This window comes from Sciurus vulgaris (genome assembly GCF_902686455.1).
Source record: "Sciurus vulgaris genome assembly, chromosome: 10".
Classification (NCBI taxonomy): Eukaryota; Metazoa; Chordata; class Mammalia; order Rodentia; family Sciuridae; genus Sciurus; species Sciurus vulgaris.
The window spans coordinates 75,483,199-75,498,641 of NC_136470.1; the positions used below are offsets into that span (position 1 = coordinate 75,483,199).

General features: G+C 33.9%; 1 protein-coding gene across 3 annotated transcripts in view; it reads right to left on the reverse strand.

The window, feature by feature from the left end:
• Window positions 1-15,443, reverse strand: part of OSBPL11 (oxysterol binding protein like 11) — an 83,816-nt gene that overhangs the window by 38,991 nt on the left and 29,382 nt on the right. For all 3 annotated transcript variants that reach the window (XR_013766565.1, XM_079156203.1, XM_079156204.1), the window contains 3 exons: window positions 14,386-14,562; window positions 7,616-7,817; window positions 2,734-2,879 (listed from right to left, as the gene is read on the reverse strand). Coding sequence is in view for 2 of the 3 variants with exons in the window: in XM_079156203.1 (XP_079012329.1) it covers window positions 2,734-2,879; window positions 7,616-7,817; window positions 14,386-14,562 (525 nt within the window). In the remaining variant the exon portion in view is untranslated. The remainder of the gene's footprint in view (window positions 1-2,733; window positions 2,880-7,615; window positions 7,818-14,385; window positions 14,563-15,443) is intronic.

Sequence of the window (15,443 nt, forward strand, 5' to 3'; positions counted from 1 at the left end):
AACTGAGTGGAATCTAATGTCCTTTGAGAAAAAAAAAAAAAATCTGTGCACTAACATGTTTTTCACCTAACATCATAATCTTTTTCTGTGGACAGTTTTCAAAGATTTGGAAATAGCAGCAATCTTTCTTCCCCCAGACCCTGTACCCCATCTGTAATATAAACCTCTACACTGACCACCAACATGCTCTGTGTTCTTGCTTAGAAGAATGAAGATGCTGCAGTATCTGAACTGAGTTTATTAACTTTCACTTAGAATTTTACCTTTAATCCTGATTTCTCTCCATAACTATGGTTCCATCATCTTAATTGCTTTTTTAAAAAAGTATTTTTAGTTGTAGATGGACATGATGCCTTTATTTTATTCACTTAATTTTATGTGGTGCTGAGGATCAAACCCAGTGCCTCACACATGCTAGGCAAGCACTCTGCCACTGAGCCACAACCCCAGACCTCTTTGCTTTTTACAAACATTTGCAATCACGTCTTCCTTTGTAAAATTCAATACGTTCACAACCATATTAAACATCATCTTTTAAAGAAGCTCTTTCTAATTTTCCTAGCTCTGTAAATAGTACACGATTCTATCTTGTCATTTATCTTGACACTTGAAACTGTCTTTGATCCAATCCAGTCAATCACAAGTCAAATTGAGTTTTCTTTTGAAACGTACATTGCATGTCCATTGGTCTTCATTTACACTTCCATAGCCTTTTAGCACACTTTAACTTCACATCATGTCATATAGCAGTCTCATATATCACATCCTTCCCCATGCTCATGACCCTACTATCTTTTCTGGCTCAATTCTTCTGCATGATTTTTATGTTCTCTGGGGGTACAATTTACACTGTATTCTACGGAGTAATGTTCCAGGGAGCATCACTCTATTGGAGTGCAACATGAATGTAAAATCCAGTAACACTGTGATCATTTCCCATAAGCTATATGCTCTGCTAAATTCATTTTATTCTCGTCACCCCCCCGCCCAGGTATCAGGGATTGAACCAGTACAGGGATGCTCTACCACTAAACTACATCCATGGCCCTTTTAATTTTCTATTTTGAGACAGGGTCTTACTAAGTTGCCTGGGCTGGCCCTGCCTGAGCCTCCCAAGGAGCTGGGATTACAGGTATGCACCACCAGGCCAAGCTTCCTTGTCACAATCTTATAAGGTATTATTATTATCATCCCTGCTTTACAGATGAGGAAACTGAAGCTAAAAGTGGTTAATTAATTGGACCACATGTATGTATAGAGCATATTCTGAGTTCAAAACCATCAGGCAATTTAAAAACATGTTGCAGTATCCCTGCCTGTGTTATTCCTCTGTTTTGGGATCCCCTTACTCCTCCTCATCTCAAATCCTGTCTCTTTTCAAAGACCAATTCCTTTCCCACTTGGTCTCCAAGGCATTTCTCATCCACTCTATGGAATATGTCTTTCTTTCTCTTAATGCCTATATCTCATCAGCCTTAATCCATCTCAATTAAGGAAAAAAATACTGCTTCATATTTTTGTCTCAGTGTATATATGTTAGGTAGGTCTCTAAGCAGATTATAAATCTCTTCAGTAAAAGAACTGTCTTCTATATTTTACTTCTCTTGCAGTTCTTAATGTTGAACTTGTCATATACCAGATAGCTTAATAAATACTTGTTAACTACTTGACTCTACAAATGATCTAGGCAAAAAGTTATATAGAAAAAAGCATTTCATGCATTACATTTTCTTTCCTGCTTCCCTGCCTACCCTGCCTCCACTGCCTGTCTCATCAAGTCAATGCCTTTACCAGCTCTGCAAGTCCCTGTGTCACATATTTCCTTTACAAAATAATTTACTAATATATAAATAACCATAAACCATGCATTACTCTTGACTCAGTAATTCTACTTGGGACACAGCCTAAGAAAGTAATCCAAAGAAAGGGAAAGGGGAAAAACAGTAAACAAGATAATAAAGTGCTATTTATAAGAAATAATAACAAGCTAGATATTTGCCAATAGAGACATTAACTCAATAGCCTATTTCATAACCTTTAAAACTTTAATTGTATGAGCCAGAACAAGAAGAAAAATGCTTAAGAAAGTTGAGTAAAAGTAGCTTAAAATAAATTATCTATTTAATTATAGTGGCCATAAAAGTAACAGGCAAAATATGACATAATAGTGGCAAATCTATGAATATAACAACATCCTTTGGCTTCTGAGAAATATGCAATGAATATTTTTTTTTAAATATTAAACCCTGATACCATGTACTATTTTAAGCAGAGTAATATTAAAACAACTGATTTGATAAAATGCTATCAAAAAGCTTATTACAATAGTGAACTTTTAAGTTTATAAATGTCAACATCTAGTAAATAATGTTAAGCTAAGAAAACAGGTAGAAGTATGAGATAAATGCTGTGCAAGTAATTATGTAACTTATTTTCTAGAAAAAGAAAAGCACACACATTTTGATTTTTAAAAATATATTTATATCAAGTAAAACTAAACCCAAACTAAAAAGGATATATGATTTAACCTGGAATATATAACATGCTCAAGTTTAATATGAGAACTTTTCCGAAGCAAATGCAGTTTAATGCAGTTTAAAGTAGAACAACAATGTTTAGAAGCTGCAAGTGTTATATTGACTCAAACGTTTTACAACAAAGAGAAAACTGATCCTTATCAGGGATTCCTAATTTTTTTTAACACATCAAAATCTTATTTTTATATTACCTTACCCTTGCTAATAGTCCAGATTCTGCAACAGACTGCTCTTCTGGGACTGCCACAGGCTTACTGTGCTCACTTGCAAATGGATGATCAGCTCCATTTTTATAGTGGTCTGACAAAGGTACCTTTGGTTCTAACCACTCGATTGTCGTTCCTGATGAAGTAAGAGAAAACTTTTGCTGAAACTTGCTCATAATCTGGAAAGTTCAGCAGATGTGGATTTCATTAAACAACTGTGTTTTGAGCCTACAAGACTAAAAGCAATTCAACCTGTTAAATGACTCTGAAAGATAGAGACTTGGATCTCATTAGCATAAGCACCATGATTGGGTATTTTACAACACAGCAACTGGTAACTTGAAATCAGATAGTATTTAAAAGAAATCAACTCTGAATAGGACTGCATTCGCTTCTTGGGAAATTCTATGAATCATGAAGTATATTCCCAATCAGCTGATATGCTCTCCTCTCTATAAGAATATTTGCCTCTAGTAATCAATAAGTAAGCAATTAGGCTTTAGGGGGTCAGGAAACTAGGACTGTGAAATAGTCAAATTTGTTTCCATTTGCGACTGCAATTTTATAATCAATCAAAATAACTCCATGAACCTAACTTAAGAATTGTATATACATGTCCTTATTTTTTCAATCATAAAAATGTACCTTATAACTTTTAAAATGAAAGACTCTTCTTTCTACTGAATAAATAATAGCTGACCTAGTAAAAGACAGTGGACACATTTGGAGACCTGTCATCTTCTCTGTTAATGACTCAAAGGTCTCTTGTTACCCTCAACTAGTTTAACAAAGTGGATTCTATGCCTAATCAATAATGGAAAATGTTCCATTTGATTTCAGAGGCTGATCTAGGTTTCACAGAAGCTAGGTTATTGACTGCTAATATAGGACACTAAGACTACTATGGCAAAAATTTATAGGAGCAAAGAATTTACTCAGTCTATAATAAAACCCATGTTTCAGCAGAGGAATTAATTACAAAGTACCCACCAGGCTACTAGAACATTTTGCTTTGTTCAGTCTTACTTGGCACTGAGGGGAATTCATGGGGGATAAGTTCATGGGGCCTGTTTTAAAATTCCAGAGAAATAAGTTGGGAAGGCAGCTCAGTGGTAGTGTCTATTTAGCATGAAATAAGGTTATAGTTTCATCCCCATACTGCTCAAAAAGTAAATTTAAAAGTAAATAAACACAAATAAAATTCCAAATAAATGCAAACACTTTGCTTCTACCTTAAAGTGTTTATTTTATTTTTATTTTGATATCGGGGATTAAACCCAGGAGCACTTAACCACTGAATCACATCCTAGCCCTATTTCGTATTTTATTTAGAGACAGAGTCTCACTGAGTTGTTTAGGGCCTTGCTAAGTTGCTGAGGCTGGCTTTGAACTCATGATCTTCCTGCCTCAGCCCCCAGAGCCTCTGGGATTACAGGAGTGCACCAATGCACATGGCAAAATGTTTATTTTTAGTATCAATATCCAGATGTGTTTACTTCTGAAAAATAAAACATACAAGAACTAATTAAAAGACTCATTTTAAGAGCTCACTTAACAGACTGAAAACCATAACAAAACTATTTATTAAAACAATTATTTGGTCTCAGGCCAATGATCTAAAATCAAGGATCACTACTGCGTCTCTGAAGAGCATATATTAAGGCCTAATAGCCCTCTATTTGCTTCTTGGTGATCATGCTTTACCACATTATTCCCCTCACCTCAACGTCCCCACCCCCAGGAATGGAGTCAGCTGTCTGTGAACTGAGACTTTTGAAACAGGAGAAATTTGGAGACAGACAAATGTAGAGAGAGTAACGTGGTGATAAAGGTGAAAATCAGAGTGAAAATTCTACATGCCAAAGAACACTAAAGTCTGCCAATCACCACCACCAGAAGAGTCATGGGAAAATTCTCTCTCTCACCTCTCAGGAGCCCACCCTACCAACAACTCAATCTTGGACTGCTGGCTGGCCCCCAGAACTGAGAAAACAAATTTGTTTTTAAGTAAACAAAAACAAACAAACAAAAACCTCACCAGAGTAAACATTAAACTTATGATTTTATTTTCTTGCCATCTCAAAATTTTTGTGGAGAGAATCACAGCCTCTGGGGCAGGAGTTTCCTATATTTCTCCTTTGCTAGCACAATAATAAAACTGCTGTATCGGAGGCTGGGGTTGTGGCTCAGTGGTAGAGAGCTCACCTGGCACGTGTGGGGCACTGGGTTCAATCCTCAGCACCACATAAAAAGAAATAAACAAAATAAAGTCATTGTGTCCATCTACAATTAAAAAAACAAATATTAAAAAAAGTTTAAAAAACTGATGGTCCTTTTTCTCAAAAACAAACAAACAAAAAAGAGTAGAAAGGTAATTAACTTTTCTTTCCAGTTATATTTTCATTCTCAAGTAACTTAAGAATAAATTCTTACAGGCCTAATTTGGGAAAAGATGGCAATTGCGAGACACCGATGCCAATTAATTAAATCCCGCCAAATATCCACAAACCTGTGTTCTAAAACATTGTGATGCATGAAAACAAGTTTCACTTTTAAACACTTCTGTGTTTAAAAAAACCTCAAATTTATATTAGGAATGCTTCCTTGATCATGAAGGAAACATTTAAAAATAAGAGTATATTAAATAAGGTTGTATATTAAACCCATTTAAATTCCAAATTTTCAATTCTGCAACAACAAAATTGACACTGGTGCATTAAAACAGATTGGAAACCATAATCTAGAGCTTATATACATTATCATATTAGTTAATATTATTACATTGCAGTGATATTGTTATTATATAATTATGTTACATAATTATATTAGATACTATATTTTTTATCTGTGTTTCACATCTGGGACACGGGGACAAAATGGGTTGATTTAGTCATACAAATAAAAGTTCTACAAATTTTTAAAATAATAAAGTATTTAATCAAGTACTTATTGAGCATCTAATCCAGTATTTAGCACTATGCTATTTGATATATGTTTTAAAATAAGTAGCATAGACTGGAAATACATTTTTTCATTTTCCTGGCCAAAGTATTACTAACTAGAATTAACCCAACTTTCATAGACTAAGATAAGTCTTCTAATGTTCAACATAGGGGAATAATTAATTAAAACAAAATACATCTGATCCCAAGGAATATAACATAGCCAATAAATTACTTATCAAAAGCAGGTAAAAACTTGGAAAATATTTTTGATATTAGGTGGAAAATAAAAGGCACAAACTTAGACCAAGAGTATAAAATAAACAATAGGAAATAAAAAGAAAAACGTGGAGAAAGAGGTTATTTTAATATAATAACTGGTAGTTTCTGGCTGGTAAGGAAAATAACATGTCTTTGTTTTTTTTTCTTTGAACTACACTGTAGTTTGTAAATTTTCTATAATGAGTGCATTGCTTTATAACAGGATAAAAATTTATACTTTTTACTGACAGTTCCTACAAGGCATCAATCCACATTCACAATTCAAATTTAGGTTCTTCTCTTTCTTCAGAATGTCTTCTCACCTACTTCTCACTCCTAAATTAACTGGTCTTTGTAGCTTCCCTATGGCTTTTCCAGACCTTTTTCTATCAGAAATATTTACCTATATATCTTTTTTCTCACAGTACTTTGTTTCTGTCAGCAACACTTTGTATACTATTAAAATGTTACTATCTGCATGTTTCTTTCCCAACTGAACTATGAGTTCTTAAGAAGAACATACAGAACTATTTGCCTCTCCAACAGTGCCCTCACCTATACTTACAATTGCTATTAAAAATATATACTGGGTTGGGGATATAGCTCAGTTGGTAGAATGCTTGCCTTGCAAACACAAGGCCCTAGGTTTAATCTCCAGCACCGCAAAAAAAAAAAGTTTATTGGCCTGGCATGGTGGCACATGCCTATAATCCCAGTGGCTCAGGAGGCTGAGACAAGAGTTCAAAGACAGCCTCAGCAAGAGCGAGGTGCTAAGCAACTCAGTGAGACCCTGTCTCTAAATAAAATACAAAATAGGGTTGGGGATGTGGTTCAGTGATCAAGTCCCTGAGTTCAATCCCTGGTACCAAAAAAAAAAAAAAAAAAAAAAATTTATTGGCTACAAATGCTGAATTTAGGTACACAAGAAGATGGAATCCACACTATACGCATTTGACTAAAGTAAACATTTTCCTGAGCAGAGACTTGCTACCTTTCTAAAATACCTTTGATAAGTAAGGGGAGTTAGTTGGAATAATGAGTTGTTATGAAATACTAAGTTCCATTATTAATATGGTGGGATAGTATGATTCAACTCATTTATAGAACTCTATTTTAATACTCTATGCAATAACATTCTTTTTCTCAGTACAATGAATTTCAACAAACAGATGCTCTAAAACACTAGATGTATATTAATTTTAAAACTAAAAGGTGACTGATTTATATACATATGTATATATACATATAAATGTATATACATATACAGGTGTATAAAAAATAAACTGATAATTATTCTAAACCAAAACTCGAGAAATAAACCCAATGTTTCTATTTGGTCAACTGAATCAACAGATGGATAGTGGCACAAGCAATTTTAACAGAAATACAGGAGTTGACAGTTTTGAGTTTAGTTTTTAACACGTGGAACTTGAGGTCACTAAAGAAATATTCAAGGATATTAGGTATTATACCTAAAATCATTTCAGTTTCAGTCATGGGCATGACTTTGAATTGGATGAATTTGTATGTTAGTGTAATAACTAAACACCAAGAGCTTCACTGGTTTTCTTTTCTTTTTAAAGATTTTCTGGAGTTAGAATAATAACAGATGCAGTCCTCTCCAGGTTTTGGCCCTCAATTTTAGGTTTACCTTTAACCTACAACTTACCTGAAGGCAATGAACCCTTCTGATGTGATGCATGCTGCAACTGGAGAATATGAAAGCAATCATTTAAGCAATTCATGGTTGCCATAGACGTAGCTTTGAGCATTAAGAGATCCTGGTCCAAGGAACTAAGCAGACCAGAAGTAGGAAGGCATTCAATTCGTCTAATTAAGTCCCTCTGTTGTCCTTCAGCATGAGACATCATCTAGGGAGAACAATAGTCATAATTTCTGTGTAACATGTATACATTCATTTTAATTACCATATTTAGCTTCTGAGTAATTTTTGTCTGTTTGTTTTTGTGATGCTGGGGATTGAACCCAGGGCCTTGTGCATACAAGGTACACATTCTACCAACTACGCTATATCCCCGGCCCCTTCTGAGTCATTTTTAGGACAGATTAGGTCTATAAATCTATTTTATAAGTTTGCTAGGCTATTTCCAGTTAATGAGCATTTAACAGTTATTTATCAAATGAAAAAAAGACTGTGACTTTTGGTGGCTGTACATTTTCTTTAGAAGCAACAAAACCCAAAGATCTTGCCACTTTTTATTAACAGTATAAATTTGTATAAATCATCAGAAAGAATATTTAATAGCAGAATTGAATACTTCATTCAAAGTAAAATCAGGGATGGGGTGTTTAGTGGTAGAGCACCTGCCTAGCACATGTAAGGTCCTAAATTTGAACCCTAGCACTGCAAAAAACAAACTAACTAAAATCAAAGTAAAATTAATTTCCAATAGGGTTGCTCAAACATTTCCACTATACCTTTGGTCAGGTTTAATTTGAAACTGCAATGAGAACATGACTGTTTACCTGTTTCCTCTTACCTAACCCAATTTTCAGGTCCTGTTAGGTAGATTTTGGCAAAAGTACTGGATATAAGCTTTTCTGGTCAATGGAATTTAATACACTCTGCTTTCATTAGGAATCTTGTCTATTTTTTCTAACAGTCAATGGAACAACAATGACTGACTTGAAACCCAAGTTTTTAGATGAAAACCAAATTTATAATGCTTAAATACTTCTGAGTTGTAAGCAGAAGGTTCCCAGAGTGCCCATCCTTTGGCCACTAGTTCAATTCACACAGAAACTCTACAGTAAGTAGAGAAACTCTTCAATCTCAGTGTCTCCATTCCAGATAATTTTTAATACAGTTTACCAGAGGGCTAGAAAAACAGAAGCAAACTGATCCTACCAAGCAAATCAAGTATGTCATGCATGGAAGAGGACTTAAAAAACATGTGCCATAGTTCAGATTCAAGCATTTGCCATTCACAGTGGAAAAAAAAAAAAGTTTTTTTAAAAAGAGAAGTAAGAGTTTAAAGATATCCATATCTTTAGATAATACACTTATATGTGGACACACACACATACTTTGTGGGTGAATGTTTTTGTAAATAAATTTTGGACTAATAGGGCTGAGAAGATAGCTCAGTGGTAGAGACTTGCCTAGCACATTAGCTCTGGGTTCAATTTCCAACATCAGTCACAAAAAAATTGGACTATTCACAATTCAAACTTATGAACAGGTATAATCATTTTTCAATATAGTTTGGCAACATATAGTATAGCTAAATAAATATAATTCATAATCCAACAACTATATTCAAGTATGTAACCAACAGATATGCATATATATGTTCATGAACTCAAATGTTCATTAACACTAGAATGGAAAAAAATTATAGCATATTCATGTAGTAAACATTGTCAAGCAATGAAAAGAAAGGAAAAGTTACATTTGACATCATAAGTAAATCTCAAATATATAATGTAAACCGAATAGAAGCTGTGCCCAAAGTAAAACATACTGTATGAGTCTAGTTTTAGAAATTTCAAAAGCATGCAATATGGTGTTAGGAGTCAAAAGAGTGAGAAAGTAGACAATGATGGAAGCAGGAATGGTTCTTCGAGGGTACTAGTAATATTTAATTTCTTGATCCAGGAGGTGGTTACATGGAAATGACATCAAAAGGTACACTTTGGGGACTGGGGTTGTGGCTCAGTGGTAGAGCAATTGCCTAGCATGTGTGAGGCACTGGGTTTGATTTTCAGTACCTCATGTTAAGTAAATAAAGGTCCATCAACAACTAAAATAAAAAATCTATTTTAAAAAAAGATACACTTTACACTTATGCTCTATGTACTTTTCTATGGTATAAGCCAATAAAGGAAAAAATCATAACTAAGATATTCATGACAAATAATCAGAAATCACAATATAACAACACTTGAAAGAAGAAAACGAATGTTTGTGTAAATGGCTCAAAAAAGTCACCTGCTAGTACTGATGTTAGAAGTGATGTAAGAAAAGTACAATGTTAAAATTTGGTAATGGCTTTCTACAAAACAAAAAAAGCAAAATGATCATATATTCACAAAGAAGTGGAAAAGTAATCTGTGAAACTGGATTAGTGATTGCTCCTGACACTACAAAAACCAGGTCCTTAAAAGAGAGAGAATTTCAGGAATGCTGAAAACTTGGTCAACCTGAATTTTGTTGTACATGTGGCAAATATGGAGAGTGTTACATCATCAGATAGCATCTAGTTTGTCTGAAAACCAGATTAGGTCCATAATTTTAATCACTGCGTGTTAACCATCTCACTTATTAAAATTGTCATTTTAGCTACTGTAGTCTAGGATAACCCCACATGAAACATGCAATGAATAACAAAAGTGAAACAATAAGTAGTACTAATAGTAAACAGTAGATAACAAAAAGATCATTTTAATTAGGTAAATATTTTGTAATATCCAGTATCAAGCACAATTTAACTTTTTCTCCACGAGTCAATTGTTTTTGCCTACTGTTACTTAATCTAACGCTGGACTTATTATTCAAGGACTTGGGTTAAAATATTCTGTTCAGACTTATTCTGAATCATGCTGAATTTCTGCATTACAATCTCCTGGAGCTGGATATTTCTAAAACGGTAATTTTCAAAGTGTGTTCTGCCGATCTTGTGAGACTTTTCCCACAGGGTAGATGAAGTCAAAACTATTTTCATAATTTGAATAAGTTATTTATCTTGTAAACTATAGTGACATTTGTACTGATGGTGCAAAAGCAATGGGGTTAAAAAACAGTGGTGTATTAGTGAGAATCAAGGTAGGGCATCAGCCTCACAAGGGATTACTGTATCCTCCTTCACTACTATGCCCACACAGAAAGCAAGCCAGCTTTTCGAGACACAATGGCACATGCCTAGAATCCCAGTTACTTGTGAGAATGAGGCAGAAGGATGGTAAGTTTGAAGGCAGACTTGGAAACTGGGTGACACCTTATCTTAAAATAAAAAATAAAAAATGGGCTGGGAGTGGTTTGTGGTAGAGAGTCCCTGAATTCAATCCCCCAAAACAAAAAAAGGACTTGAAAAAGCCGTAAAAATCATCAGGTTTATTACATCTTGACTCGAGTACACATTTTTAAAGTAAACACTGTGAAAAATGGCAAGTATTCATAAAGCACTTCTGTTGCATACCAAAGCAGAAAGGTTGCCTAGAGAAAAAGCACTTCTGTGACTGAGTTGCAAACTGAACAAGTTTCTTTGCATTTATTTTTTCCCTCCACAGATTACCATTTTGATGTGAAAAAATGATTAACAGAAAATATGGTTCTTTGAACTTGGGGGTAAAGAATAGATTTTTTTTCAAAACTGAACAAAAATGAGCTTATCATTTCAAAAGAAGAAGATAATTGTCAGATTTGCTCTAATTATAAGATTTGAGCTTTAAAATAAAAATCAGAATTTTGAAAATCCTGTGTCTGCCACTGTAGGTATGATAGCTTCCCAATATGAATGTCTTTTCTGATGAGACTAATGAGGATGTTAATGTGAATTTTAGACAGTGTATAATGATGAAATAGATCAACATTTGCTAGACCTGACTGTAAACTAGTATCTCCCAAATGACTAATAAATGCTATTATAAAATCATGAATAGGTTAAAGATCCATCCACAAACCAGTGGACTTTCATGTAACAGAACAGAAAAAAGTTCTTTTATATAAATTAGATTCCACACTGAATCTAACATTTAAGAAATTATCAGTTGTCAAGTTTCGGTTCAATTTCAATAAACAGCCAAAATTATTTGAAAAGATTACAAAAACATCCTTTTTTTCCTCCAACACATGTGTGAGTGATGCCAAATTTTCATCATATATTTCAACCAAAAACACAAATTGCAATATGAGTGCACAAGCAGATGTGAGAATTCTACTGTATGGTATTAAATAATACATTGAAGCGACTGAAAAAGTATAAAAACAATCCACTCTTTTCAGTAATAATTTTGTTGGTTTTAGAAAAAGATCATTATTTGACATGAAACATTATTTATATTAACATGGGCTTCTTTTATTTCAAAATAATAAAACTTTTTAAATTTCTCAGTTCTGATTTCTAATAAGGTAAATAGCAATAAACTTAGCTCATATATAATAAATACTCTTTGAAATCCTCAATAATTTTTAAGAATAAAAGGGGCCCCAAGACCAAAAAGTTTGAGAACTATTACCTAAACCATAAGTCAGTTGATATAAAGTTTCCTCAACTTCTTAGAAGAGAAACAAAATTTGCATGGAATCAAAAAATCTCCCTAAGATATTAACTACAAAGAGAAAGATGGTGACTGTTAGAGAAACTGAATAGAAGTCACCCTAAACAAGTGATTGAGGCCAGCATAACCAATAACCATAACCATAGTGACATCATGACTCTTGATATGATGTACTGAGGACACATATCTTTTCTGCGGAATTCTTTTCCAAAATGTATCATCTCATTCAAATCACAAGAAAGCATAAGACAACTCCAAATTCAAGAATATTAAAAAAATAAATAAATGATCAGCTGGGCACAGTGGTGTTTGCCTGTGATTCCAGCTACTACAGAGGCTCAAACGGGCGGATCACAACTCCAAGGCCAGTTGTAGCTATTTGGTAAAACCCTGTCTCAAAATAAAATATAAAAAAGACTGGGGGTGGGTAGCTCAGTGATAGAGCACCCTTGGTTCAATTCCCAGTTCCATCACTCACTCTCTCTCTCACACACACACACACAGTCTTCATAAGCATCAAGATCATGAAAGAACAGGAATGGTTAAGAAACAATTACATGCTGAAGGAGACTAAACAGAAATAAAAATTATGTGCGATGCAGGATCCTGGACAAGACCCAGAACCAGAAGAAATAAGCATCAGTAGAGAAACTGCTAAAATTTGGGTAAGGACAATAGTTAATAGTATTATGTCAATATAATTTCCAGGTTTTGACCATTATATTGTAGTTAGATAAGATAGTAACATCACAGAAAACTGGATAAAGAATATACAGAAATTCTATACTATTTTTCCAACTTTCCTGCAAATTTAAAAAATTGTCTCAGCTTATGAAAGTTGATCTACAGTTTTAGCTTAACACAAATCTTTCTAGTCTTAGATAAAAACTGTTTTGGATATGTTCAGAAACTCATACCTTCATAAAATACTTGTAGTTCCCACAATGAAATACATCTAAGCCACAAACTAAAAACAGATTTTTAAACAGATGGCATCATAAACAAGACTAGAAAATGATATGCCTCCAGAGACTAGGCTGCGATGTTTTCTAATAATCGGTAACAAACTACATTTTAAAGGGAAAAGTGATTCTGGAGGTACGTTTAACAATTGTACGAAGGACCCAAAAAATGTATAAACACTTCAAAAGGATTGTTTTTTTTTCAGAAACAGAATTATTCTGTTAGCATACAGAAATGTTCCCAGTACACTCATAATCTTAAAGTTTCACCTGTTGTGTTCTTAAATGCAAAAGTACCACTCTGGTGGAGACACAGGCATTCAGCTAAGACTTTTTCTTATGTATGTGTGGAAGTGAGGGGTGGCAGTGTCACAGAGATTGCTAAACAATGGTCACCACCCAAATAATAGAACAATAGCTGGAGTCACACTTCAAGGAAAGGCTACCATTAAACTAGTCAACTCTTTAAGGACACCAACTTAGCTGTCCTTCCCAAAGAGGTAATTGTGAAACTTTGGGAATATACTCTCTACAAACAAATTCCAGAGTGACATGTTAAATATTAACACGTTGATATGAAAAGTATATTTAAAGACACAGGACACTGTAGTGTGGATATTATAAGAAATTACCACTACCCCAGTGAAAATAACAATCATTACAGCACAAAAGAAAAGATCAGGTTAATTAAAGCCTTCATAGAAGAGAAGCTATAAGCAATAGGACAGCAGTCTCGATACATCAGGACACAAAGACCCAACCACACACAGGCAGGCATATTAATTTTCTATGAAGTTTACTTTTAGATCAGGAGCAGTGGCGCACACTTTGTAATCCAGGGGTTTGACAGGCTAAAGCCGGAGGATTGCAAGTTTGAGGCCAGCCTCAGCAGAAAATTAGCAAGGCCCTAATCAACTTAGCAAAACTATCTTAAAATTAAAAAATAAAAAGGGCTGGGGTAGTGGCCAATTGTTTAGAAACTCTGGATTCAAAACGAGTATACTTTTATTTGAGAACTGAAAGACATTTAAAAAATGCACATAACTGATAGACATAAGAAAATTTGGGATACTGCATATAAACAGGATTTTAGTCACTTAATTATCCAGGCATTCTAGATGGGAAACAATAAGGGCCACAGAAGACAAAAAAAGAGTATATAAAAATATTCTGTGACAAAAATCAAGCAGACAGGATACCATTTTGAATTTTAAGCTTGATTTAAATTCATACTTACTTCTCTGACTTCCACAAGATGGTCTGGAGGTAAGTGAGCTCTTTTGCTCACTGATTGCAGTTTGGAATGTCCAACATTAAAAAAAGAAATGGCATTTTGACTTGGTCTCCTTTGGGATATAGGAGAACTACCACTAGATGCAAGTGAGAAGCTCCGTGACTTCAGAGGAGGATTATTCTGTTAGACAAAGAAAATAATTCTTTTTTTTCCCCCAATTTAGGCTTTTTAACCATCAAACTACCGTATACTTGAGGTTTACACATGAACAATTTAAAAAATCAAATTAAATTCAGAATTGACAAAAGAGCATTTCTGAAGATGACAAAATTTAAGCATTTCACATATCCCACAGTAAATTGGTAATTTACTTGGAAAATTTACAGCTTTACATTTTCAAATAATTTTTTCACATTTTACAAATATATTAGAATAACAAAGTTTTTAAAATTTCTGATTTTTAAGCACCCATGATTAATACAAAAACTGTACTCAATAATATACAATACAATACATCTCCTGATGAAACATGCAAGTTTCTCTAGAACAAACTAGGGCTTTCTGATCATCACTAAAGAGTAGAATTTTGTAGTATATAAGAAAGTTATTATGTCAGATTTCCTGGAGACTAGGTTAAATTATAAACAATTATAAAAATTAGTAAGGCAAAACACAAGGAAGGGGGCTGGGGAGATAGCTCAGTCGGTAGAGTGCTTGCCTTGCAAGCCCAAGGCCCTGGGTTCGATCCCCAGCACCACAAAAAAAAAAAAACACACACACACACAAGGAAGAATGAAAAAAAAAAAAAAAAGAAAAAACTATCACCTAAGTATGGAATTCTTTATACACGCTGTACATATATTACTTTTCAGACATCTCTAATTTTAGATGTCAAGTACTAAAACTTCTTTTCCCCTTACAAAAATTTTAAAAACACTCCAAAGAAGACAGATAAATGAGTGACCAATAAACACATGAAAAGATGCTCAACATGATTAGTCACTAGGGAAATGAAATCAATACCAATAAGAGGCTACTTTATTTATACCCACTAAGGTGAC